The 24,695-nt window shown below is 36.9% G+C and overlaps 1 protein-coding gene and 1 pseudogene across 4 annotated transcripts in view; both read left to right on the forward strand.

Moving 5' to 3' along the window:
• nrg2b (neuregulin 2b) overlaps positions 1–19,634 on the forward strand; it is a 73,876-nt gene extending 54,242 nt beyond the window's left edge. For 2 of the 4 annotated variants that reach the window (XM_026280198.1, XM_026280199.1), the window contains 7 exons: positions 2,621–2,679; positions 4,726–4,749; positions 13,269–13,371; positions 13,677–13,800; positions 14,179–14,312; positions 15,091–15,315; positions 17,009–19,634. In XM_026280198.1, coding sequence (XP_026135983.1) covers positions 2,621–2,679; positions 4,726–4,749; positions 13,269–13,371; positions 13,677–13,800; positions 14,179–14,312; positions 15,091–15,315; positions 17,009–17,654 — 1,315 coding nt within the window. In that variant the 3' untranslated portion in view covers positions 17,655–19,634. The remainder of the gene's footprint in view (positions 1–2,620; positions 2,680–4,725; positions 4,750–13,268; positions 13,372–13,676; positions 13,801–14,178; positions 14,313–15,090; positions 15,316–17,008) is intronic. The other 2 variants (XM_026280201.1, XM_026280200.1) reach the window with 2 other exon arrangements.
• A 2,006-nt stretch (positions 19,635–21,640) lies between these two features.
• On the forward strand, positions 21,641–23,995 carry LOC113113303 (N-acetyllactosaminide beta-1,3-N-acetylglucosaminyltransferase 2-like; annotated as a pseudogene).
• The last annotated feature ends 700 nt before the right edge of the window (positions 23,996–24,695 follow it).

The following is a 24,695-nucleotide window of genomic DNA, read 5'->3' on the forward strand; positions in this document are numbered from 1 at the left end:
ATATAATTTAAAGGATTGTTCTGGGTTCAATACAAGTTAATATATTGTTATTATATATTATAGATATTATAGACGTTCAAATGTTTGAGGTTGTTTTAATATATCTGAAAGTCACTAATGCTCAGCAAGGCTGCATTTATTAGTAAAAAATAAATAAACAGGAAAAAACTGATAAATAAATCTGGATGGCATTAATGATACAGAAAACAAAAAAAAATGTACAAAAGATATTTCTTATATTCAATTTAATGATCTATAAAGCTGGTATATCTTTAAAGTGTCTTTTTTTTTAAGTGTGTCTAATACTGTTATTAAAGAGCCTGATTGTAATATAACCTGGCATTATTTGATATTTGTTGATATAAATTGTAATTAATAAGTAAATTGGCTTTTATGAATATGAAATATGGGCAGAATTATAATAAGATTAATTGTTTAAATGTTTTTTTTATACAATTTATCAAGTACATTCAAAAAGTATGTATGAGTACATTCAAAATACTTCATCAAAACCCATATCAAATAAAGGTTTTAAACAAGGAATGTTTTCATTAACAGATTTAGCACAAATATATATATATATATATATATATATATCGACCACAGTATAAAATGTTTAGCAAAATCAAATTTTTCAGACAGACTGAAAGGTGAATTCCCCAGCAAATCTGAACTCTAAAATACCCTCAGTATATAAATAATGAAAACATGTGACTAGACGAAAGCTTTTGGCACCATTATGGAGCTTTTAGGGACTTTATTTTGCTCCTGTTTGTCCTAGGACATTCTCCTCATTAACGTGAGCTCTTATAGATGACCACAGAAGTGGAACTGATTGGCATTTTATGAGGAAGTAAAGATGTGAAGCTTCAGATTAGGATTAATTATGTACACTTATGTCTAAATACTCTGGGGCCACTGTAGATCAAACATAATGAAACCAAATAAAACAGATAAAAAATATGAACCCCACTGCATTTAAATAGTGTAGGCTCATGTTGAAAAAGAACGATAACTATCATGTTAATGATTGCTATATTAGCGTGAACACCAATATGCAATAATGTTTTGTTTATTATAAGAACATGCTGCAGTTTTGTTTTCTGACACCTTAAATGCTTGAGCTCTTTAAAGCAGGAGGGATTCTGATCGGTTGTCATTGTTTTTGTCATGCATCAGCTGGAAAACAGTCACTTTAAAAGTGATTCAAATAATATTGTTCCTCTTTGCTGTTATTGTTATAGTTGTGGTGGTTCTTTTACATTCAAAATGATTTTTAAAATATTATCATTGTCATAATTATAGTTATTGTTTTTGGTGCTATAAATGAAAACATTTGAAACATTTATATTTGACAAATGTTGCAGATAATCCACTTCATTTGTGAATAAAATATGCAAATGCAGGAGAAGCAGGAGAAGTGTCTCTTAATGTTTCAACTCCTCCTCTTATTGTAAGTGGGAAATTTCACCAAACGGTTAAATCCGACTGAAGTCAAACACACCTATTGAGCATGAGAAATATAAAAATATGAATGTGCATATCACATATTATCATATCATCATATTATTGAGAATTCAATGCCTATTATGCGGGCATTACTTGAAAGGAATGGTCTGATTTGACCAATAATTGTGATGATAATAAATATGATAATTTCATAGTTTTCAAAAGATTTCAAAACTCATACTCTGAAAAAAACAAAACTCAAAAACTACTCTTAAAATGCCATAGAAGAACTATTTTTAGTTCCACAAAGAACCACTCGGTCAAAGGTTCTTTAAATGACCATCTCTTTCATACCTTTTTAGAAACTGAAGAACCTTCTTCTTCTTTTGTGAAACAGAAAGGTTCTTTAGATGTTAAAGCTTCTTTATGGAGCCATTTAGACAAAAAAAGATTATTCTATGGCATCGTGAAGCACCTTTATTTTTAAGAGTGTAGTTAATTTGACAAAAAATTACAAATGACTAACATTTGAATGAAACATGATATTTCATAGAAAGACTGAAATAATCTGTTTTATTTACAACTTCAAATGTATATATATATATATATATATATATATATATATATATATATATATATATATATATATAGACAAATGTCTCCAGTAAGACAAAAAACGAAAAGAAAAAGGTAATAATATTTGATTGTGGCCCAATGGAGGACACTGGAGTTTTTAGGCGGGTAAGCGCCCCCTTCAGGAATTGGCATCTAATTGAACCGTCTGAATGAATCAGTTCTATATCATTAAAATGAATCGGGTTCCCCACAATGCCTATAGTTTTTTAGACCCATCCTAAACATGGCATGAAATGACATGGACCCTCTTTCCTCAGGTTCAAACTCGTCCAGCATAGCCGCAGGCTGTGACATCACAGCGATGACATCATCAGGTGGAACAGCTCGCTGGGGTTGTTCTCTGTTGTTCTAACTGCATGTTTCTCTGCTCTCTTTCTCTCTTCTCTCTCTCTCTCTCTCTCTCTCTCTCTCTCTCTCTCTCTCTCCCCCTCTTTCTCTCTCTCTCTCTCTCTGTTCCTCCTCATGTCTCTCTCTCCACTACCCCTTCCCTCTCGTTCCTTCCTTCTCCCTCTGTGGGTTTGTTTCCCTCCATCAGGTGTCCAAATGACTATACCGGTGAACGCTGTCAAACTTCCGTTATGGCCGGTTTCTACAGTATGTCCATTTCTTCTTTCTGTCTGTTTGTCTTTCTGTCTGCTCTGAAGCTGCATGTTGGCTATGATGTATGCGTGCATGTACATGTCTGATTCTGTTTGTACATTCAGAGTTTTAAATTGGTTTATTAAGCAGAGAATCATGGATGTGAGTGCATTGATATATTATTAAAAAAGAGATTTTTTTCCCCATAGTATAATGGAAATTGGAGAAGAGTTTAAATTTGGTGCAAATGATGCAATTAACAATAAAGCACGTTAACATGTAGATTATGTTCCCATAAAACAGAGTTAGATTTCTAAATGAATTAGTCCATTACAATTATGACATGTTTGACAGGCACTCATTTATATAATTTAAAGGATTGTTCTGGGTTCAATACAAGTTAATATATTGTTATTATATATTATAGATATTATAGACGTTCAAATGTTTGAGGTTGTTTTAATATATCTGAAAGTCACTAATGCTCAGCAAGGCTGCATTTATTAGTAAAAAATAAATAAACAGGAAAAAACTGAAGTAATTTGGTGAAATATTATTAAAATTTTAAATAAGTGTTTTCTGTTTTAAAATCTTAATTTATTCTTGAATTTTCAGTAACGTTACTTTTCAGTGCCACATGATACTTCAGAAATCATTAATATGATATTTAATTAATGTGATGATTTGCTGCTCCAGAAATAGTTCTTATTATTATGAGTGAAAACAGTGCTGTTTAAAATTTTTGTGGAAATAATGATACAATTTCTTCATGGGATTATTATTATTATATATATTTTTTTTACTGTCACTCTCAATCAATTTAATGTTGCTGAATAAGTATTGATTTATTTATTTTTAATTTTACTGACCGCAGACTTTTGAATCGAAATGAAGGTCATCTGCTGTCAATTTCACATAATACACAAGAATAACAGAAAGGGACCATTTACATAGAAAAACACAACATTTTGTCTTTTTTCCCAGAAGAACAGAAAGGGGCTGGTTAAAAAATTTTTTTTACATCCTACAAACTTTGTGTTATGTGTTTTGTATGGAAGATGTACAATAGATTTTCTTGGTACTGTGTGTCTCGGTGTTAGGGTTAGACATTGTAGACTAAATTGTATGATTATTCTGCATACCAAACTGTATATGTAATCTATTCCGTGGTTCTACACATATCTCTGCTTTCAAATCCTCCATAATAGCATTATACGTGCATTACTGCAAGTGTAATTTTAGCTCATTTTAACGATGAGAAAATCCTCAGATACCGATGGTTGTGTTGAACCTGGAACATTTCTATCAAGTTCTGGTTGTTAAGTAATATTGATGCTGTTGTTTTGTATGATCTCTAACAGCGTTCTGAGCCTGAGGCATGATGCATGACCCTTACCTCTAACCTTTGACCTCTAGAACCGCTGCTTTCCAAACAGCGGTAGTTGGCTATGAGGAGCCCTCAGTATTGCCAGTATCATGCATGCTGATGTGCCTGAGTACAAGATGTGTTTATACCTTTGCACATATGCAGTGGAAGTTTAAAAATATACATGAAAATGTAATACTGTGACTAAACCAAAGCCATCTGATTGTTGTTTTGCATTTGAATCATTAGATGTCTGTCTACGTTCATCTGTACTTGTGTCTTTTTGTGTTGCAATTGTGCTTTTGTGTTTAACGGTTTGTTTTTATGTTTTGTTTTTTCTTAACCTTAAACCAGAAATGAGGTCTAGTAAATATGGCAGTAAGTGTGGCTGTCTATGTCTGCATGCATTTTTGTACGCTTGCTTACATGCGATGAACAAGAAAGGCGTGTTGTCTGTTTGTTTACTGGTTTTTCCGTCGGTTTTGTTTCTGTTTTAAGGAGTTGGCCAGTGTGTGTCTGCATTGTCTGTCTGTTACTGGAACGTATAGTCACTCACCTCAATGTCTCGAACAAAACTAACCAAACAACACCACTGATCGCATTCTAGTGAACCACAAGTGGATATTTGTACCTGAAACCTGTTTTCTTTTTTTTTTTCCTTCTTTTTTTACATTGTCAACTTTCTGCATTGGCAGAGCATCTTGGAATTGAAATCATGGGTATGAAGTTATTATTTGTTTGATTCTTTAGTTTTTAAGGTTCATGACATAATTTGATGACATAGATTAAGCATATTCACATAAGGACTCGTCTCGTTCTATTTTCTCTGTCCTATATTTGAACAAGCAAATACATTCCCAGCTTCTGATTTACTTTTTCAGCTCTGACAAAGCGACACTCATTTTTAGGAATATAGGAAACACATCAGTCAGGTAGATCAGTATTTATAAAACGCATATTTCCTATTCTGTGACTGTATATCAGTTGAATTCTTGAATTATATACCAAGTTGTGCTATTGTTAGGAATGTAGCAATTTGTGTATTTTATCAAAACCACCATTTTATAAAAGCGATGAGCCACTTAAGGCCAGGTGTTACAGTGATTTTACCACAGCCTTCTATGGTTTATTGCTGTAATAAATTATTCAATTTAAACCCATTATGCTAATGTGATTCAACTTCTTAGAGAAATAAGATTTCAAGAATAGCTTGTTATTCTATACACTGCAAAAAAAAAAAGAGAGAGATTCTTAACCAGTGTTTTTGACATGTTTTCCAGTCAAATATCCAAACATAAAACTAATTTAAAAGAAAATACGACATATGGGGTCTCACTTGGGAGGTCAATCATCTCTTGAGTTTAATAGAAAATGTCAATGAAAATTGGCTAGTGGATTTTACATACCTGAGCCACTCCCTGTGCCTACGGGTATAAATAGGCGTCAGGTGCATCCACTCTTCAGATTTTTGCTTCGGAGCTGAGTGCTTGTATGAAAAGCTTATATACTCCACAAAGCCATTCATCTGCTGTGTGTTGGGAAGTTGTTTGGTTAGCGATATGGCGTGGACAGCGGTGTCCCTTCCAGCGATTCCCCTGGGCGCTTCAACTAAAAGAGTTTTCCTAAAAGAGCAAATCATGGACGATTCACGCCTTTTTCATTCGTGTCCTTTTGGATACGGTCGTTTCCTTTCCTCTGACAACAGCCACGATCGTTGTCTTCCGTATCTGGGCATTCAGCATGCTGAAGATGGGTTCGTGGATGGTACATGCCTGCAATGCGTGTGTGACCATGCCAACGCTGCAATCGCGTCTGTCCTTTCTTAAAGGGAAAGGAGCAGACCCCTCTGTCACTACCCATCCCAGGACTGCCGGCTAGTGCACTGGGAGATTTGAGGGTGACAGTGAGAGCTTCTGCACTAGCCTACGCCCCACAGACCTCTCACCCCTTCAGCAGTGCTTGTCCTGTGCACCTGCTGGGTGATTCTGCTGGATTGTCCTATGGCTGTCCCAACGGGTCATTCGGATTGCCACCGGGGGATCAGATGTCAATTGCAACATCGTGGGATGGGCTGTTGACTTCTGTGGATGAAGATTTGGCGGGACTGCCCCCCTCGGGTGTTGTCGCCACTGCAGAATCAGACCCAGAGTTGCCCTGGCAGCTGTGAGATCAGGTTGTTGGTGAATACACTGCCCAGCCCTGAGTGCTTATGGCTGTTTGATGGGTTCTCGATGTAGAGCACGGCTCACAACTGCATTTTGCTCTTGTTCCGTTCTTCTTGGATGTGCATGGGGAAGAGACATAGTCATGGATGGCCCCTTTTATGGCCAGAAGCCACTTGTTTCCTTCCTCCATCCTTACTACCCTCGATGGTGGGGGAGCTAGGGGGTGCGTCAACATTCCCCAGCAGGAGAGTGTGACTGCAGTGCACCTGTGCCCGCAAAACGCCACCACTGGGAGGAATAGTCCAGGGTCTCATGTCCAAAGCCTGTATGCTGTCGGCGGCTATCACTGGCACACAGCTGGCCTCTGGCTCTACGCAAGTATGCGTTTCCCCCAGTGAGCCTGCTCATACAGACACTGTGCAAGGTCAGGGAGGACAAGGAACAGGTCCTGTTGGTTGTGCCTTACTGGCCCACCCGGACCTGTTTTTTGTGACTCATGCTCCTCGTGACAGCCCCTCCCTGGTGCACCCCCCTGAGGAGAAACCTCCTCTTTCAAGGGCTGGGCACCATATGGCACCCGTGTCCAGATCTTTAGAACCTCCACGTGTGGCTTCTGGACGCTATCACTCAGGATAAAGCCCCCTTCATGAGGCAGACCTCCGCTTTGAAGTGGAGTCTGTTCACGAATTGGTGTTCTTCTCACCGAGAAAGAGACCCCGTAGATGCTGGGTCAGTGTCATTCTTTCTTTCCTGCAAGAAAGTTTGGAGCATAGGCTGTCTCCCTCCACCTTGAAAGTGTATGTGGCTGCCATTGCAGACCATAATGATGCAGTGGATGGCCAGTCCCTGGGGAGCCATGTTTTAATCGTTAGGTTCTTGAGGGGTTCCAGAAGGTTAAATCCTTCTAGGGCACCCCTGATACCCTCCTGAGACCTCTCTATTGTTCTGGCCGAGGGATCCCTTTGAGCCGCTGGATTCAGTCAAGCTCAAGTTCCTGTTTCTCAAGACTGATTGCGCTTACTTCCATCAAGTATTTTCGGTAAGTGAAGATCGCCTTGTGTTCTGGCCGGCCTACTCTCACGTTGTCCTGAGACCCCGGCCTGGATACATGCCAAAGGTTTCCACCACTCCCTTCCGAGACCAGGTGGTGAACCTGCAAGCACTGCCCCCAGAGGAGGCAGATCCAGCCTTGGCATTGCTGTGTCCCGTAAGAGCACTTTGCATATACGTGGACTACACCCAGAGCTTCAGAAGCTCTGAGCAGCTCCTGGCCTGCTTTGGAGGTCAGCAGAAAGGGAAAGCTGTCTCCAAGCAAATAGGAAATAGGAAAGATTTGAAGCAATATTTCACTGAAGGTTGAAATCCCTTCCAAAAACTTTTTGAAGACAGAACAGCAGCATGGCCTCCTCCAACAGCAATGTACTCACCCTCTTGGTCCCCTTCGGTACCAATTTGCGCTGGGGCTTTGGAAGGTTATGACCTTAAGCATAGCTTTTGTGACACAACGCGACTTGTCAGCAATTGCAGCACCACAGGGTTGTGGCGTTTTCCATAAAACCCCATATGTCGTTCGACATAACTAGTAGTGACCGACAGATAGGGAAAGTCTCGGTTACGTACATAACCCTGGTTTCCGGATGGAGGGAACACAGACGTTATGTCCCCATGCCACAACCTCAAACCATTCGCTTTTGTCAGGACATGTTCTCGGCTCCTCTGCGTAAAACCTAGAGAGTGGATGAACCTGTTGCCTATTTATACCTGTAGGCACGGGGAGGGGCTCAGGTATGTAAAATCCACTTGTCCAATTTTCATTGGCATTTTCTCTTAAACTCCCAAGTGAGACCCCATATGTAATTCGACATAATGTCTCTGTTCCCTTACTTACGTAACCAAGACCTTCTCTATTTAGAGAATATATCTTGAATAGATAACAATTATTTTTCTAATTGGACTTCCATTTTTATGGGGGGGACTTTAAGAAAAACTGTTTTTGGGTTTATTAAAGTTTTACAAAAAATATACTGAGAATATATTGTAGTTTACCTCATTGTCAAAATAATAATATATATGTGTGTGTGTGTGTGTGTGTGTGTGTTTGAAATATTTAGGGACACCTTATTTAATTCCATGGTTTTCTCTATCAGGACAAAAAAAATCTGTACCTTGAACAAAAACTCAAATTTAATAAATTATTTATAAAAAAATGGAAAAGCCATGTGTGACAAAGTTAGGCCACAAAACCAGTCCTAAGTAGCACAGGTATATTTACACTGTATGGGTCAAAATTATAGATTTTTCTTTTATGCCAAAAATCTTTAGGATATTAAGTAAAGATCATGTTCCTTGAAGATATTTTTTTAATTTCTTACCGTAAATATATAAAAACATAATTTTTGATTAGTAATATGCATTGCTAAGAACTTAATCTGGACAATTTTAAAGAGGATTTTCTCAATATTTAGATTTTTTTTTGCATCCTCAGACTATCAAATAGTTGTATCTCAGCCAAATATTGTCCTAACCTAACAAACCCTGTGAAAACCTAAAGAGCATATCAGCACAAACAACTGATGATTTTGGGCTTGTTTTGTAGCCACAGGACCTGGGCACCTCACAGCCATGGAGTCGACTGTGAACTCCTCTATATACCAAAGTATTCTGTCAAATGTGAGGACATCCATCCGACAGCTAAAGCTTGGCCAAGACTGGATGAGGCAAAAGAGCGATGATCCTAAGCACACAAGAACATCTACAACAGAACGTCTGAAAAGAAAAGAATCAAAGTGTTGCAAAAGCCCAGTCAAAGTCCAGACCTCATCCTAACTGAAATGCTGCTGTGGCGAGAGCTGTGTATAAACAAATGCCCACAAACCTCAATAAAACTAGAGCAAATCATTAAAATTCCTCCAGAATGATGCTGATGCTGCTAAAACGATCTACAGGCAATTGAATCATACGGTGTCCTGAGTTTGTCATACATGGTTTTTCCATTTCGGCTTTAGTTTTGTTTAGTAAATAATGACACAGTGTGATATGTTGTGTGACGTTGTTTGTCTGAGGTTTTAATTTCAAAATTTGAAGACCTGCTAAGGACAAGATAATTTTTTATTATGTCCGTAAAGAAAACCATGGAATTCAGTAGGGTGTCCTAACTTTTTCACATAACTGTGTATTGTCAATAGGGTAAACTACAATATATTCCCTGAAAACAACTTTTACAATACCCGTCAAAAGTCTGCTATGCACAACTAACCTACTTTTATTTCTTCAAAAATACAGTAAAAACAGTAATTTGTAAAATATAATTATAATTAAGAGTAACTTTTATTTGAATATGTTTTAATGTTAAAATATTTTAGAATGGGTCTTATAACTATCAATTAAATGATAATATACAACTTTTTTGTTGTTGTTCAGGAATAGAAAGTAAAAAAAACTATATCTATTTGAAATATAACTTGTTATATGTAGTACTAATTATAAAAGCATTAGAGATAACTAAAAAGAGCATATAAGATAATTATTTCCAAAACATTACAAATATTGATAGGTAGTGTATATCAAATACAATGTTGTTTCTCAAGTACATTAATCTTGTTTTAAGGATTTATTTATTTTTTTGAGAATTTTTCCTTCTATTATAATACAAATATTTCTGTAAGCTATATTTTTCCGGGAAAACTGCATAAATATACTAATTAAGAACCTTATTAATTTTTTTTTTTTTTTTTTTTTTTTTTTTTTTTTGCAGTGCATAAAAAAAATAAGCCTTTTATTTACAAACAACATATGTGTCAGGGAGCCGAGTGAGTGGTAAAATGAGTGTTGCCCATCTCTTCTCCTGTCTTCTTGTCTGCACCACTAAAGTTCATTAGCTGATGGTCTGGGTACATCTCGCTATCTGTTTTCTCTCTCTTTGTGTACTCTGATCTCTGTTTCCTGTAACAAGCATGCAATGCAATATCAGTGTCTGACTTAACCGCCTCCCTCCCTGCCTCCCTCCTGCATTTCTCTTTTATTACACACTCATCCCCCTACTGTTTGGCCCTCAATTCTCTTCTCTCCTTCCTCCCGTCCGTTTTCTCATTCCCTCCCTTCATGTTCTGTATGCTTCCTCTGTTGCTGCCCACGTTCAGCACCCTAGAGGATGTTTCGAATATACTCGTTTTCAAAAATCAGACCCAGATATAAAAATATGTGTTCAAGGCATCTGTATACATGGTGTTCATAAAACCTGCTCATCAAAGCCTTGGTTTGCCAAAATTTATGTTTTTTAAAGTCAACATGAAGTTATTTATAATTAGCTACTATTTGTAATATTTCAGTGGAACAAAAAATGTAAATGTGTGTGTGTGTGTGTGTGTAAATATATATATATATATATAAAGAAATTACATTTGAATGTTAACTTTTTTACAAGTTTAAATTAAGATAAATGTTTTACTTTGTATTTAAATATATTTAAATATTTACTTATTGTAAAAACTATGAAGAAATGAAACAAACATTTATTACTTCAAAATTATGTGCACTGATGAATCATTCAGAAAAAGACCAGGAATGTGCATTAAGAAAGTAATTGGGTTAGTTTTGATTTCATGTTGATTTTAAAACACATTTAGTTGTAAAAACGAATATCCCAAAAATGCTTGGGAAGTTTAATCAGGTTTTATGAACAACCCTCTCCAAAGAGCTCTTATAATGCAGTTTGTGTGTTTTAACTTTAGGCATGCTTTACGCAAGACTTAGAAGCTCAGACTGCTCTGTCTTCAGACGTCATAGGATTCTATATATATATATAGAATAATGCATGTTATGGGCTTTCAGAGGGGTGGAGATTTCATTTTATAAACACTTCTAGCCCAATAATTTGAGTTTCCAGTGTTGCACAGTATGATTTCAGTCCTGGAGGTAGCCAAAAGATATCCCACTGTTTCAGCGTAATGTGCTTTATGTGAAACCCTGGCAGACAGAGAAAGCACCACAGCTGTGCCCTTCCCATGCTGCCGAGCACCTGATATCAGCCATCTGAAATGTGTTTTTAAAATGACATCTGATGCACCTCAGTGCCTATTAGAAATTAGGATTTTAGATTTAAATAGAGAGTTCACCCAAAAAATGATAATCATTGTTTACTCACCCTCATGTTATTCTAAACCTGTTTGACTTTTATTCTTTGGAACACAAAATGAGATGTTTAACAGAATGTCTGGAAATGAATATATGACATATTTTGCCCTGTATCAAGATATATGATATTATGATATTGCTATGTTACCTGTAAGGTGAGATATAATTTTATCACACATGATGTAAGTTTATAACATATATAAAATTCCAATACTGATACTTTACTATGTTAATACAATATGATGATTTTTTTAATTTGGCATATTATGCAGCAATCATATATGTGAACAGTACATGTTGCAACCTTATTAAAATATGATATATGCAACAACAACAACAAAAATCTGTAGAATATTTTAAATACATGTCTATTTTTTAGGTTTTAGGATGAATATACATGTATGTGACATATGTCCAGAAATGTATTAAACATGCATATTCATATGGACTAGATATATATGTTAATATATTAAATTGTTACATATTACAATATATTTCACATATGGAAGTTAAAAGGGGTCATATGATGCAATTTCAAGTTTTGCTTTCTCTTTAGAGTGTTACAAGCTCTTGGTGCATGAAGAAGATTTGTAAAGTTGCAAAGACTAAAGTCTCAAATCCAAAGAGATATTCTTTATAAAAGTTAAGAGTTAACCTTGCCCTCCTAAATCGGCCTTGTTTAAACACAACCCCACACCTCTATGTCACTATGTGGGAAGATGTGAATGAAGCCGGCCAAATGTTCACACAAAGAAAGAAGGCGTAACTTTTGTTCTCGTTGTTACCTCCAGCGCCATGTTGTGGAAATGCTGTGTGTTTAGTTGTGAAAGCGAAACTACTTTGTTTGTCCCCCCAAAGGAGGACACAACTCTTCCGGAACAGTTCAACCCAAATATTCAGATGTGTGCAGTGAATTTTGCAGAGGACGAGGACTGTTTACTGTGAGAGTAGCCTACAATGCCAGAGCCTGTTTCCATTAAGTGGGGCAATAACAACTTTGCAAGGACAGTTGCCATTTCTCCGATTACAAATGCAGATAACCAGTAATTATGTCCCCACTGGATGCAACAAATGCCTCATTTATATTGGGTTTTATTGTTTTGTCTTGTCGTGCCTGGACACACGGCATCACAGTATGTTTAGGGGCGTAACGTTTCCGTAACACGCTTGAGGCATTCGACTCGTTTCAGAAAGGCGGAGCATAGAGGAGAAACGATAAATGTACAGTATGTGGAAAACAATGTGTTTTTTTTTTTTACCTTAAACAGTATAAACACCGAATACACAACATAAATGTTCTTTTTAGCAATGTTATATGACCCCTTGAATATATGTACATATATTTTAGGCTATTTGCATATTGGGGTCCAAGCTGCTTTCTTCCATACAGTGGTAGTGAATGGGAACTCTAAAAAGGACAAAAAAGCACCATGAAAGCATCATAAAAGTTAATCAAATATCTTGTGCAATATTTTACGATTGCTTCAAATCTTATTATTCACTGAAAATCTTGCTTGACTGAGTCTTGTCTCAGTCCCCATTCATTTTCATTATTTGGAACTTGTAGCTTGGACTTAAAGCTTCAAACATCTCCTTTTCGGTTCCATAAGAGAAATAAAATCATTCAGGTTTGCAGGAACATGAGGGTTAGTAAATAATGATGGAATATGATTTTTTAGGTGTACTATCCCTTTAACTAAGTAAATCTGTTTAGAAGTGACAAATATGACTGTTTACAACTATAACATAAAATGTAGACTGAAGTTTAGGCTGAATGAGTTAGTTTTGACGTGGTTTAAAGGCTGCCACTGATGCAGCGGTTGTGTGTTTTGTATGTATGTGTGTCTTTGTGTTCAATGGTCGTCGTGTACATGTGTGTTTGTCTCTGCGTGTACGTCTGTGCATATGTGTGTGCTTGTCCATGGCTCTCGTTCATTCAGAGGCTGAGGAGCTGTACCAAAAACGTGTGCTGACGATAACGGGCATCTGCGTGGCACTGCTGGTGGTTGGCATCGTGTGTGTGGTGGCATACTGCAAAACCAAGTAAGCTCCGGGAACTCTCGCGATTGCCAGAAAGAGCTGTGCACTTTCACACATTAAATTAAAAAGCATAACTAAAAAATAAAACACTATAAGCAAATTTATATCACTATATCTGTTTAGAATACTTGTGTTCAAAAGTTTGGGGTCAGTTTTTTTTATTTATATTTTATTATTATTAAAAATGTTACTCAGGAAGGATGCATTACACTGATCAAATCTGACATTACTTTCCTGCTTTAAAAATTAGAGTATGTCCTGTCATTGTACAAATCACAGATCAGATTTGATATTGGATGTTTTTTCAGGAAGCAAAGGAAGAAGTTGCATAACCACCTGCACCAGAACATGTGTGCGGAGCATCCAAACCGCATGCTGGCCAACGGACCCAACCATCCTGGCCCCGGTCCTGAGGAAATCCCCATGGTGGATGTGAGTTTTCCTGCATCTCTTTACCAGTATGCTGATATATCTTATGCATAAGTTAAATAAGTGTTCACAGGCAGATTGCCTTAAAAAAGCATTTAATGTTGCTTTTGGTGTAGAACATATAATTATTATTTTTTATTAGATAGAAAGTTCTTAGTCCAGTATTTCTGAAAAGGCTTCCGATTATGTGAACTGCAGTGTGGTTTCTTCTGGATGTTACAGCAATTCAGATGTAAATTGCAATTGATCACATTATAGTGATGAACTGCTTCCTGTGGTGCACAGATGACTGATGACTAAGCATTCTTCAAATGTAATTAAACTTAGGTTAGGACTCAGGTGTGAAAACGACACAATCTCATGCTACTCTTTTTATTGCAGTATATATCTAAGAATGTCCCAGCAACTGAGCGAGTAGTACGACACGGAACAGAGACATCGGGCAATTTCTCGGGCAGCCGAATGTCGTCAAGATCCCACCACACCTCCACAGCTTCTCACGCTTCCAGTCACCGGTACGGACTCTTCCCTGACTGATCCATCTGCAAATATATCCAGATTTAGATCCTGGACTTGATCTTTATATCTTTAGTCCATCTCTCTATTTAGCTGTGAATTTACCTAACTAGCCAAAACTATTTACATATTTCTTTTTTTCCAATCTCATATTTACATTTATATTCATATAATTGTTATTATATATAAATATCTTTAATATATGAATATATTTTTCTTAAATATATACATGCATGTGTGTATTTATATATACAGAAATATACACAGTATACATACACACGTTATATACAGAAAAACTTTTATTATGGATTTTTATTTAATTGATTCCCATGTATATATATATATATATATATATATATATATATATATATATATATATATATATATATAGGTGCATTTATTTGTTCCAAAAAAAAAAAAAACACTAGTCACATAATTTAACATAACTGTTTATATATTTCAACATTTATTTTTTTTCCTGCGATGCAAAGCTGAATTTTCACATGACCTTTCAGAAATTATTTTAATATGATGATTTGCTAATAGAAAACCTATTTCTTATCATTATTCATTTTAAAAACATTTTTTGGTGTGTGTGAAAAAATATTTTTATTCATATACTTTTCCTCAAAGAGTTAATGTTTTTATGTCTTTAGGCATTTTCCAATTTTAACCAATTTATTGCATAATGAATAAATCACTTCAAAAGAAAAATTCTTATCTTTTTATATACTTTCTATATTCTACTTCCCTTTGTGTTGTTCCCACTTGTGTCAGGCACGAGGAGCGCACATGGAGTATGGAGCGGACGGACAGCATGCACTCTGACTGCCAGTCGGGGGCACTGTCTTCCTCTGTTGGCACCAGTAAATGCAGCAGCCCAGCGTGTATGGAGGCTCGTGCCCGCCGAGCAGCATACTGTGGGTATCCTAACACTACACAATGCCCCCTACAGTACGGAGACTCTTACGACTCCCTGCGGGACTCACCTCACAGTGACAGGTGAGTGATAAGGAAATGACAGCAGCAGATAAAAAGTGTTCACCATCACAGATAAAATACACTGAGTATATTCGTGGTCAAATGAAAGCATGCTGATTGTCCTGTTGGTTAAATAAGTTTGTAAGCAGTATTTGATCAGGAATTTGATAATTGGTGTTGAACCATAGCACACAATAAGCAGATCTCAGATAATGTTTAGTAGTGTTGACAGTAGCTGAACTGTTTGTTGCTTTGCATAAAAGCATCTGCTTAATGATTAAATGTACCTCCTTTCAAAACATGTTTCCTATATTTTTTCCAACAGGTATCAGTGTGTGTAACGAAACACTACTGCTCTGCTTTTTCTACACTTGTCTTCTCTCTCTAAAGTAGAAGCTAGCTTCATTTTCATGAATTGTTTTGGTTGAATGGTAAACAGTAACCATTGATGTAAACAGGCTGATTAAGGAAAACAGGCTGATTTTCTAGGAAAATATTTAGTTAAATGATTTTGCTATATAAAATAAGGCATTATTGCATTATTTTATTTCAAATGTATTTAGTGTAATTTAGATTTAATGTCATTGTAATTGGTTGATTTATTGTAAATCATTGATTCAAATACTATTTTTGTTCCCTATAAATATTGCTCTAAATGTGCTAATATATAATTCATATAAATTATACCATGCAGCAGACGTGCACTACCATTCATATGTTTGAGGTCCATAAGATTTTTAAAAGAAATATACAGTATCTTTTTCACATTAAATTGATCAACAATGGTGGTATTTCAAATAAATACTGTTCTTTTGAACATGATATTCATCAAAGAATCCTAAAAAAAGAATTATATCATAGTTTCTAAAAAATACCAAGCAGCACAGCTTTTTTCAACATTGATAATAACAAGAAATATGAAAGATTTCTATTTCAAATTTTTACAATTTACCAAAGTATATATAAAAAATCATGTTTATCACATATTAAAGGTGCTGTATGTAAAATTATGACTCTACTAAAGCATAAAAGTACCATAATATGTTTGCAGATATTTCTGCAATTTTTTATACACATACTTTTTATCTGAAAAACAATGCTACAGTCAGTTATTCTCCTTTGAAAATGTGCGTTCCAGGCTGGAATGTCAGTCTTTGTTTTGTTTTGGTTTGTGAAACCTTTCACAGCCAGTTTACATAATTGCATTTCAGCACGCCAGGTTGCCAGTTTTGCGGAAAACACAACGTATTTAATTCATCGTCAAGTGCGCTCAACCCTTTTGGTGTCATCAATCAAGTCTGAGGAAGAGAGGCTCTGTGAAAAAACAAAACCGTCCAATTTTTTGAATTTGGACTGCAATACCTATTTCAACCGCTCGTTGTCATTCCTACATACAATTTTAACTTTAATTATAAGAAATATTTCTTAAGCAACAAATCAGCATATAAGAATAATTTCTGAAGGATCATGTGACACTAAAAACTGGAGTAATGATCCTGAAAATTCTGCTTTTGCATCACAGGAATAAATTACATTTTAAAATATACTCAAAAAGTAAACACTTTAAACTGTAAAAATTTCACAATATTTCAGATTTTACTGGAATAATTTTGATCAAACTTCTCACTGACCCCAAAGTGTTTTTAATGGTGGAGTGTATTTAAAAGATTTTTCTATCCCGTCTCTCACCCCATGTTTTTCTGCATCCTCGCAGGTACGTGTCTGCTCTGACCACACCGGCGCGTCTATCTCCAGTAGACTTTCACTCCTCACTGCCCCCGCAGGTGCCTACCTTTCAGATCACCACGCCCAACGCCAGCCATGCCCTTTCCCTGCCACCTGCCGCTTCTGCCATCGCCATGGCAGCCTACTCACCCGAAGACGACCAGCCCCTCCTGCACCGCTACCGACGATCCCGACGCCCGTATTACGCGGCGGAGAGCACGGGCTCCCTTCCGTCCAGCCCATACCGCTTTGTGGACGACGAGGATTATGAGACCACGCAGGAATACATGTCCTCCCGAGAGCAGCCGAAGAAGAGCAGCAGCGGACGCCGTTGGCGCAGGAGGTCACGGTTCAATGGCAACGTGTCTCAGCACACGCCGGGCCCCAGGAACTACAGCTCCCAAAGCTGCCTGTCGGACAGCGAGTGGGAGGACGATGAGGTCGGAGACCTCGCCCACGGCGAGAGCACACCGTTCCTCAGTATGCAGAACATGAACGCTACCGAACCGGCCACCATCTACCGACCCAACGACACACGGACTTTCACCAACACGGGACGCTCGGTCTCCCGGGGAAATGTGCAGGCCAACAAACTGTCGCAGTCACGGTCCAGACCGGACAATGCACCCCTTTAAAAAAGAAAGACGAGAGCGAGGACGTACGAACTTGCATAGGCGCGAAAAACAAATGATATGCTATAGACCTGCACCTATGAGAAATATTTTTTATTTTATATAACAGACAGATATTCTAAACAAATGAAATATTTATTTTCATTTCAGCAAAAATTGTCTACTAGCTAGCAGCAAAGACTTTTTTTATAGGGGGAAAACTATTTATATGTAATTCCTTTTTTTGATTTACAGCATTACGAAGAAGAATTATGTGCCAATTTTTTCACGAGTTAGAAATAGAATAATATTGTGGTGCCTTTTGCTGTTTGCCGATGAGGGAGGTTCAGTTGAATTTTTGTAGCCTTTCTTAAAAACAGACTTGGGTTTTATAGACATGTTTTTCTGTTTTTTCTTCGTTCGTTTGTTTCATTTGTTCAGGATCTCCCCATTTGAACTGTGATATTATTCAGACACCATGCAATATTGAATCACTTCTGTGTAAGGTGTTTGTTTACATGACTAGGATTCACGCGCACACATAACCGACGTTAAATTGCATCAGATGCCAATTTGTTTGCACATCTGAGCACTGTTTGCATTCGTCTTTGGTTTCCTCGTTTTACATTTTCCTTTCTCTCAACTGGTTGTCGCATATTGTTTCCATTGAAACAGAGGTACGCAGGAGTTCACAGGGCATGACGCTGGGTTGCGGTATTAGCCCTGGTGTTCAGGGTTTTTGAAACGGTGGTCTGTGCGTCCAATGAATGCGTTTACACTTCTGTCCGTGTGCGTGAGAGTATCGTTAAACCTCAGTGTATATGTACGTGTCTTTGTGTACACAGTTTCGCGTGGGAACGCGTTTCGTTCGTGCGTTCGCGTTGTGTTCGTCTTCAGGTTAGCGTTTCGAGCGTGTGTGCGTGTTGTGAGTTTCGACGTGTGCCTGTGTGTGTATACGTATGCTTGTACTCTTTTTAGGATATTGGCTTTGTCGAAAGGGAGCTCTGGGTTAACGCTAAAGGGTTAACCCCCCCCCCCTAGTGGTAACACAAGCTCATTGCACTGTAACCTTCTTTCCTTATGTAGTCATTGGCCTGCGGAGGAACCAATCCAGCCTGATTCTAGCCTACACGGACCTACATCTCTCTCCCACATGTTCCCATTCCTATGCCAGCAGCTTTAAGCCGCACTGTGTCTCAGGACTTTTCATCAAAAACTGCATTGCCCCTAAAACAGATCCATTACTGCCCTTCGTGTCTGCATCATGCTGGGACGTTACGGAGAACGTTACAACCAGATATGTTTATCTGCGAATGTTATCTCCATGTTTTGTTGGCTTTTCTTTGTTTTGTTTCAGTGGGGTCGTTCCCAACCCCGCTGTCTTTTTTTGACACATCTGTATGCAAGTTGGAGACTTGCTCAAAGCAATGCGTGTTCGGCTACTAGACGTGCTACTTGGTGGATTCTAAAGTGTAAATCCCTACTTCCAGAGCCCAGCAACTTACAACTACATTTGAAAAGACAAACCTGCCACCCACACACTTACACTTAGACACACATGCAGATGCACACACTTACAACACACACATACAGACACACATGCTCAAGATTCATTCTGTGTGCACAGTTGTTTAAAGCACCGCTCGTCTCACCGATTGATTTTCTTCCTGTCTTTCTCTCTCTGTTGCTTCTGTTCTTCCTCTCTGCCTGTGAAGGCATCCCTCCCTCTGCATGTTCTAGTGGTTCAGATAGATGGGTGCATGGTAACCGCAGCAACTGAGTCGTATTCACACGGTGAAAGTGTAGTTTTCATTTGACATTCAGCAATAAATCCCCTTTTTTCATGTTCATTCTTGACTTGGAATATGCTAGAAGTTTTTGCAAGTTTTCTCAAAAAAATTAATACAAAAATAGTACTTGTAAAAAAAATGAAAAATAAAATCAAACCACTTGTTCATATGGGAAAAAATAAATCTTAATTCCTACCATTTTAAAAATGAATTCTTCCGGATGTATGTCTATTTCTTGGAGTGATATGTCTTAATAATAAGAAAATGTTTTCACAGGGAACAACTTTTTTTTTTTTTTTTGTTTGTTTGTTTTAGCAGAACTTGAGTTGTATCAAGAATGCAGCCAAATGTTCAATTTTAGTGGGGACTGGAGGTAAAAACTTGACAACTGGCCTTTGAAAAACTTATATTGATCAACAGTTCATTTTAATATTAGACCATGCATGTCCTTCTCTGTCTTTATGGTGGGTACAGGTCTGGATAATATTTTGAGGAATGAAATATTCCTTGAATTTTAGAGATAAAAGTGCTTGAAAAGTACTCAGTTTAAAATTAGAATTTATTGAAACTAATTTTCAAAAACATTTGGCATCAGATGAATGCATGAAACTCATGCAAAGAATACACTTACATGAAGTTATTGATGACAATTATACACTTTGGAGGAAAAGTATGGGTAACACTTTACATTAAGGCCACAATAGTTACTGCATTAACTAGAGTTTTTATTAATCTTCGTTAACATTCATTAACTTATTTTAATTTTACCTCACATTATATGATGTTAGCAATGATTTTAATAATGAATTAGTAAATGTTGAAATTAACATTAAGTAAGGTTAATAAACACTTTAGAAGTATTTTTCATTGTTAGTTCATGTTAACTATAATGCAGTTAACTAAATAGAATTAATGTGAACTTATTACCAAAGTAAAGCGTTACAGAAATATACAGGTGCAGCTCATTAAATAAAATTAGAAAAAGTTCATTTATTTCAGTAATTCAGGTCAAATTGTGGAACTCGTGTATTAAATAAATTAAATGCACATAGAATGAAGTAGTTTAAGCCTTTGGTTCTTTTAATTGTCATGATTTGGCTCACATTTAACAAAAACCCACCAATTCTCTGTCTCAACAAATTAGAATATTTCATAAGACCAGTAAAATAAAATAAAATTAAAATTTGTGAATTGTTGGCTTTCTGTAAAGTATGTTCATTTACTTTATATGTACTCAATCCTTGGTAGGGGCTCCTTTTGCTTTACCTCGGCGTGGCATAAAGGTGATCAGTTTGTGGCACTCCTGAGGTGGTGTGGAAGCCCAGGTTTCTTTGACAGTGGCCTTCAGCTCATCTGCATTGTTTGGTCTCTTTCTCATTTTCCTCTTGACAATATCCCATAGATTCTCTCTGGGGTTCAGGTCTGGTGAGTTTGCTGGCCAGTCAAGCACACCAACACCATGGTCATTTAACTTTTTTGAGTTGAATTACTGAAATAAATGAACTTTTCCACAACATTCTAATTTATTGAGATGTACCTATATATATATATATATATATAATTGTTTTTCAACATATAAAGCATGACATATTTCTCTTTGAATTTTTTAAGTAGTAAATAAAACAAAGATTACTGAAATACATTATACAAGAAAACACTACTTTGGTTTTTTTTCTACTTCTGAATTTAACTTTATTTCAGTGTTACTTACTGTTTCTTTGTTACTGACTTTGAAATTTTCTAACAATTTCTGAATGATAATTGTAATTGTTCTACACAGTTTGTGTGTGTGTGTGTGTGTGTGTACTTTTAGTGCAACTTTCAGTACTAATATTATTGTTTAGAAAGGTACAAACCTTCCATATATAAAATAAAGCAAGAGAGGAACTCAAAGTTCTGTAACCCCTACTTAACCAGCTCGACAAGACTCTGTCAAGGATTAGTTCTTCTAGTTCACATTCATCAGCAAGCATCCTGAAGACAACGAGTTTGTGTGCAAGCTGCCTGGGGAGATGAGAGCGTTTTACCCATGATTGATTGCATACAAAAGGTCTGATAAGCTCATACTATCATCATCATTAAACTGATGAAAATATTTGATTTTTAATTCTAGAATCTAATCAACATCAACAGTGATGCTGACATTGTTTTGTAATGCAGATCATCTGATCGTACTCCCTGCGGAAAGTGACATTTTATCTGTGGGGCTTTCATATGGCAATGCGATATATGGTGACAGCTCACCATACTTGTCAAACAAGAAGTCTAAGTGAATGAAACCACAACATACAAAAAAAAAATTGTATATGTATATTCTCACAGTAAATAGGGGACAACAGACCTTGGAGTTGCATGTGGAGGTCCTGGAGGGCCCGGGGACACACTTCAACACACCTGCCGGGAAGTTACCTAGTAAGAGCTTGATTAGCTGGTTCAGGTGTGTCTCATCGCGATTGGATCTAAACTCTGCAGGACCGGCCCTCCAGGACTGAGTTTGGGCACCCCTGCTCTATTAGGTCTTTCATCACAAGTGAGTATAATGGGTGAGGCCTCACGCACACACAACTGAGGGAATGTCAATTTACTGTTAAAAACATACTTATTGGTTTTTTTTGTTACAAGATGCCTTTACATATTCCAGGTAATATCTTTGTCTTTTAGCATCCGTTTGTACATTGTGGGAATAACCATGTGAATGACGCTAAATTCATAATAAAATACAAAACCAGGAAAACGTGTTAAGTTTACAGCAAATTAGTAGTTTAGTAATAGCAGTTTTCTTATCATTTTGTTATTGGAACGATAAAATAATCACAAAGCGCAAAAGAAAACGATATCTGTTGTATTTTTGTTTTTCTGCTGTGCTTAGAATTTTTGAGTTTATTTCAATAATTTAAAACCAAAAATACTTTTATGATAAACTTTATTATTATTATTATTATTATTATTATTATTAAGTAGGCCAGCTATAGGTTACTACATTTTATGTTAAATAGTTTTATGTAAAAGTAGACATTTATGTAAATACAACACATACATGATGTATGTTATGTAAATGCAGCAAACTCTTAACAAAAACGTACCATTCCATATTGGTGAAAACTATGGTTATGATTGGGGAATTTTTTTAAAGATGTTTGTCTTTGTCTATATCTGTAACTGTCACTGGTGTAATAGTCTAAATGATTGAGGAAAAAAAAAACCATCACATTTAAATCTGTTTAACATTCTTAATCTTTCTTTCCTCAGTTATTGGCTTAATGTCTGTGTCGATACCGCCGTGCATATTGCTTCTCCCAGTTTACATCTACATCTCAGTTGCTTTGTACTATATCATGAAACATGGGGCACCCCATGGTGCACGTGTTGTACATTCTGTACTGCCGACACACTTTACCACCTGCAGGCTCAAACACTCCAGAGATCTGGCTCCTCATCCTGCGAAATCCTTCTGGAGAAGCGAGCTAGACAGTGGTGCTCTGTGAAACATCATCCAGTACAAGAGGTATCGCCGATATAACCCTATCCTAAGGCCTCATCTGGCTGAAAACCCATCCAGTGTTTCTTCCAAAACAGAAATGTCCAGAAGGACTGGAGATAAATGTTCTCCAAATTATGAGATGTACAATACAATGCCAGATTACGGCAAACTACCAATCCAGATGAAGAATTTTGTGACCACCATGCACTGTCGAGACTATCTTCTGATCATAGATCCTTCAGATGTTCGTGATGGTCAAGCAAAGAAAGGGGCACCATCATTGCTCATGGCCATCAAAACTCAGACTGCAAAATTTGAGAAGCCATACGAGAAACACGGGGCGTTCAGGAAATATAAAAACTCTAGGTGGACGGCAAAGGCTCATCCGCAGGGTTTCTTCTGGGGAGGTCCGAAGACTTGCATATTGAAGAGAAATTGCATTTAAAGAGTGAAAAATATGGGGATATCATCCAGTGGGACTTCATGGACACCTTCTTCAACCTCACCTTGAAGGACGTGCTGTTCTGGGACTGGTTCTCTAGGCGATGCCCGCTTGCCCCTTCATTTTTAAGGGTGATGATGTGTTTTTGAGGACACCTGCTTTCCTAGACTATCTGCTGGCCGAGGAGGCAGACGGAAGCTCCTCAAAGTGATCCAGGTAGGCACATGAAATGCAGACATTTGTTGTGGGGGGCGTGATAAGCAATGCAGCACCTATACGCTCTAATGAAACGAAGTACATCCCAGAGAGTTTCTATAAAGGGCTATACCCATCATACCCTGGTGGAGGAATGATGCTTTACTCCAGTTATCTGGCACATAGGCTCTTGGATGTGTTGCAAAGGGTTCATTTGTTCCCCACTGATGATGTCTACCTGGGCATGTGTCTTCAGAGACTTGGAGTTTACCCTATCGACCACCCTGCCTTCTTCACCTTTGACTTCCCTAAAGATGATGCCAAGGAACCATGTGCGAATCACACCATCCTCCTGGTGCACAAGCGAAACCCTGCTGAGATGTTCCAACTTTGGAGTGAAACGTCTACACCCAGCCCTGAATTCATTATGTCAACTGAACTACTTTCAGTTTTTTAGTTAAAGTTCCCATTCTTACAGAAGTCTTGAAAACTGGTGTTCTGAATTGCAAGTTATTTTGTAAAAAATGGTTTTGAAAATTCTTCACTATTGCATTTTGCTGCAATAACTGCCTCAAGGTTTTATAAACAAGATTTCTGTAGGTTTTGTGATGGTAAATGTAAGACATTTTAAAGACCCTTTTAAGACCAAGTAAAGAAAATGTAAGTAATAAATTGAAGGTAACACTGTGTCAATATGGAGCACACAATGAGTTGTGCAAAAAACACTTATAACTGATCTACAACTTCCGCTGCTCCCAATAACTAGAGTATTTAAATAGTCATAACTTTTATTGTGCCTGCAAAAAAAAGTGTTCTTCCTCAGCTTTTTTCTTGTTTTCAAGTACAAATGTCTCAAAATGTAAATCTACACTGTGTATAAATTATCCTTATTTTGCACCTCAAGTAGAATCATCTTGAATTAAGTATGTTTAGATATTTGCATTGGTGTTAAAAAATATATAAAAATAAAGACAATCACTGATAAAGATATTATTTTTCTTTGAAGTGCATGCAACATTTAATGCCTTAAATATTTGTTTATTTGATTTGATTGGAATTGTGAGATAAGACTTTATAAGACCCACAGAAACCCTGATAACAATGAAAATTAGAAAAATTAACTTCATGCTGACTTTGTCTTAGTTATGACTTTGAAT

Source organism: Carassius auratus, chromosome 14 (assembly GCF_003368295.1).
Source record: "Carassius auratus strain Wakin chromosome 14, ASM336829v1, whole genome shotgun sequence".
Lineage (NCBI taxonomy): Eukaryota > Metazoa > Chordata > Actinopteri > Cypriniformes > Cyprinidae > Carassius > Carassius auratus.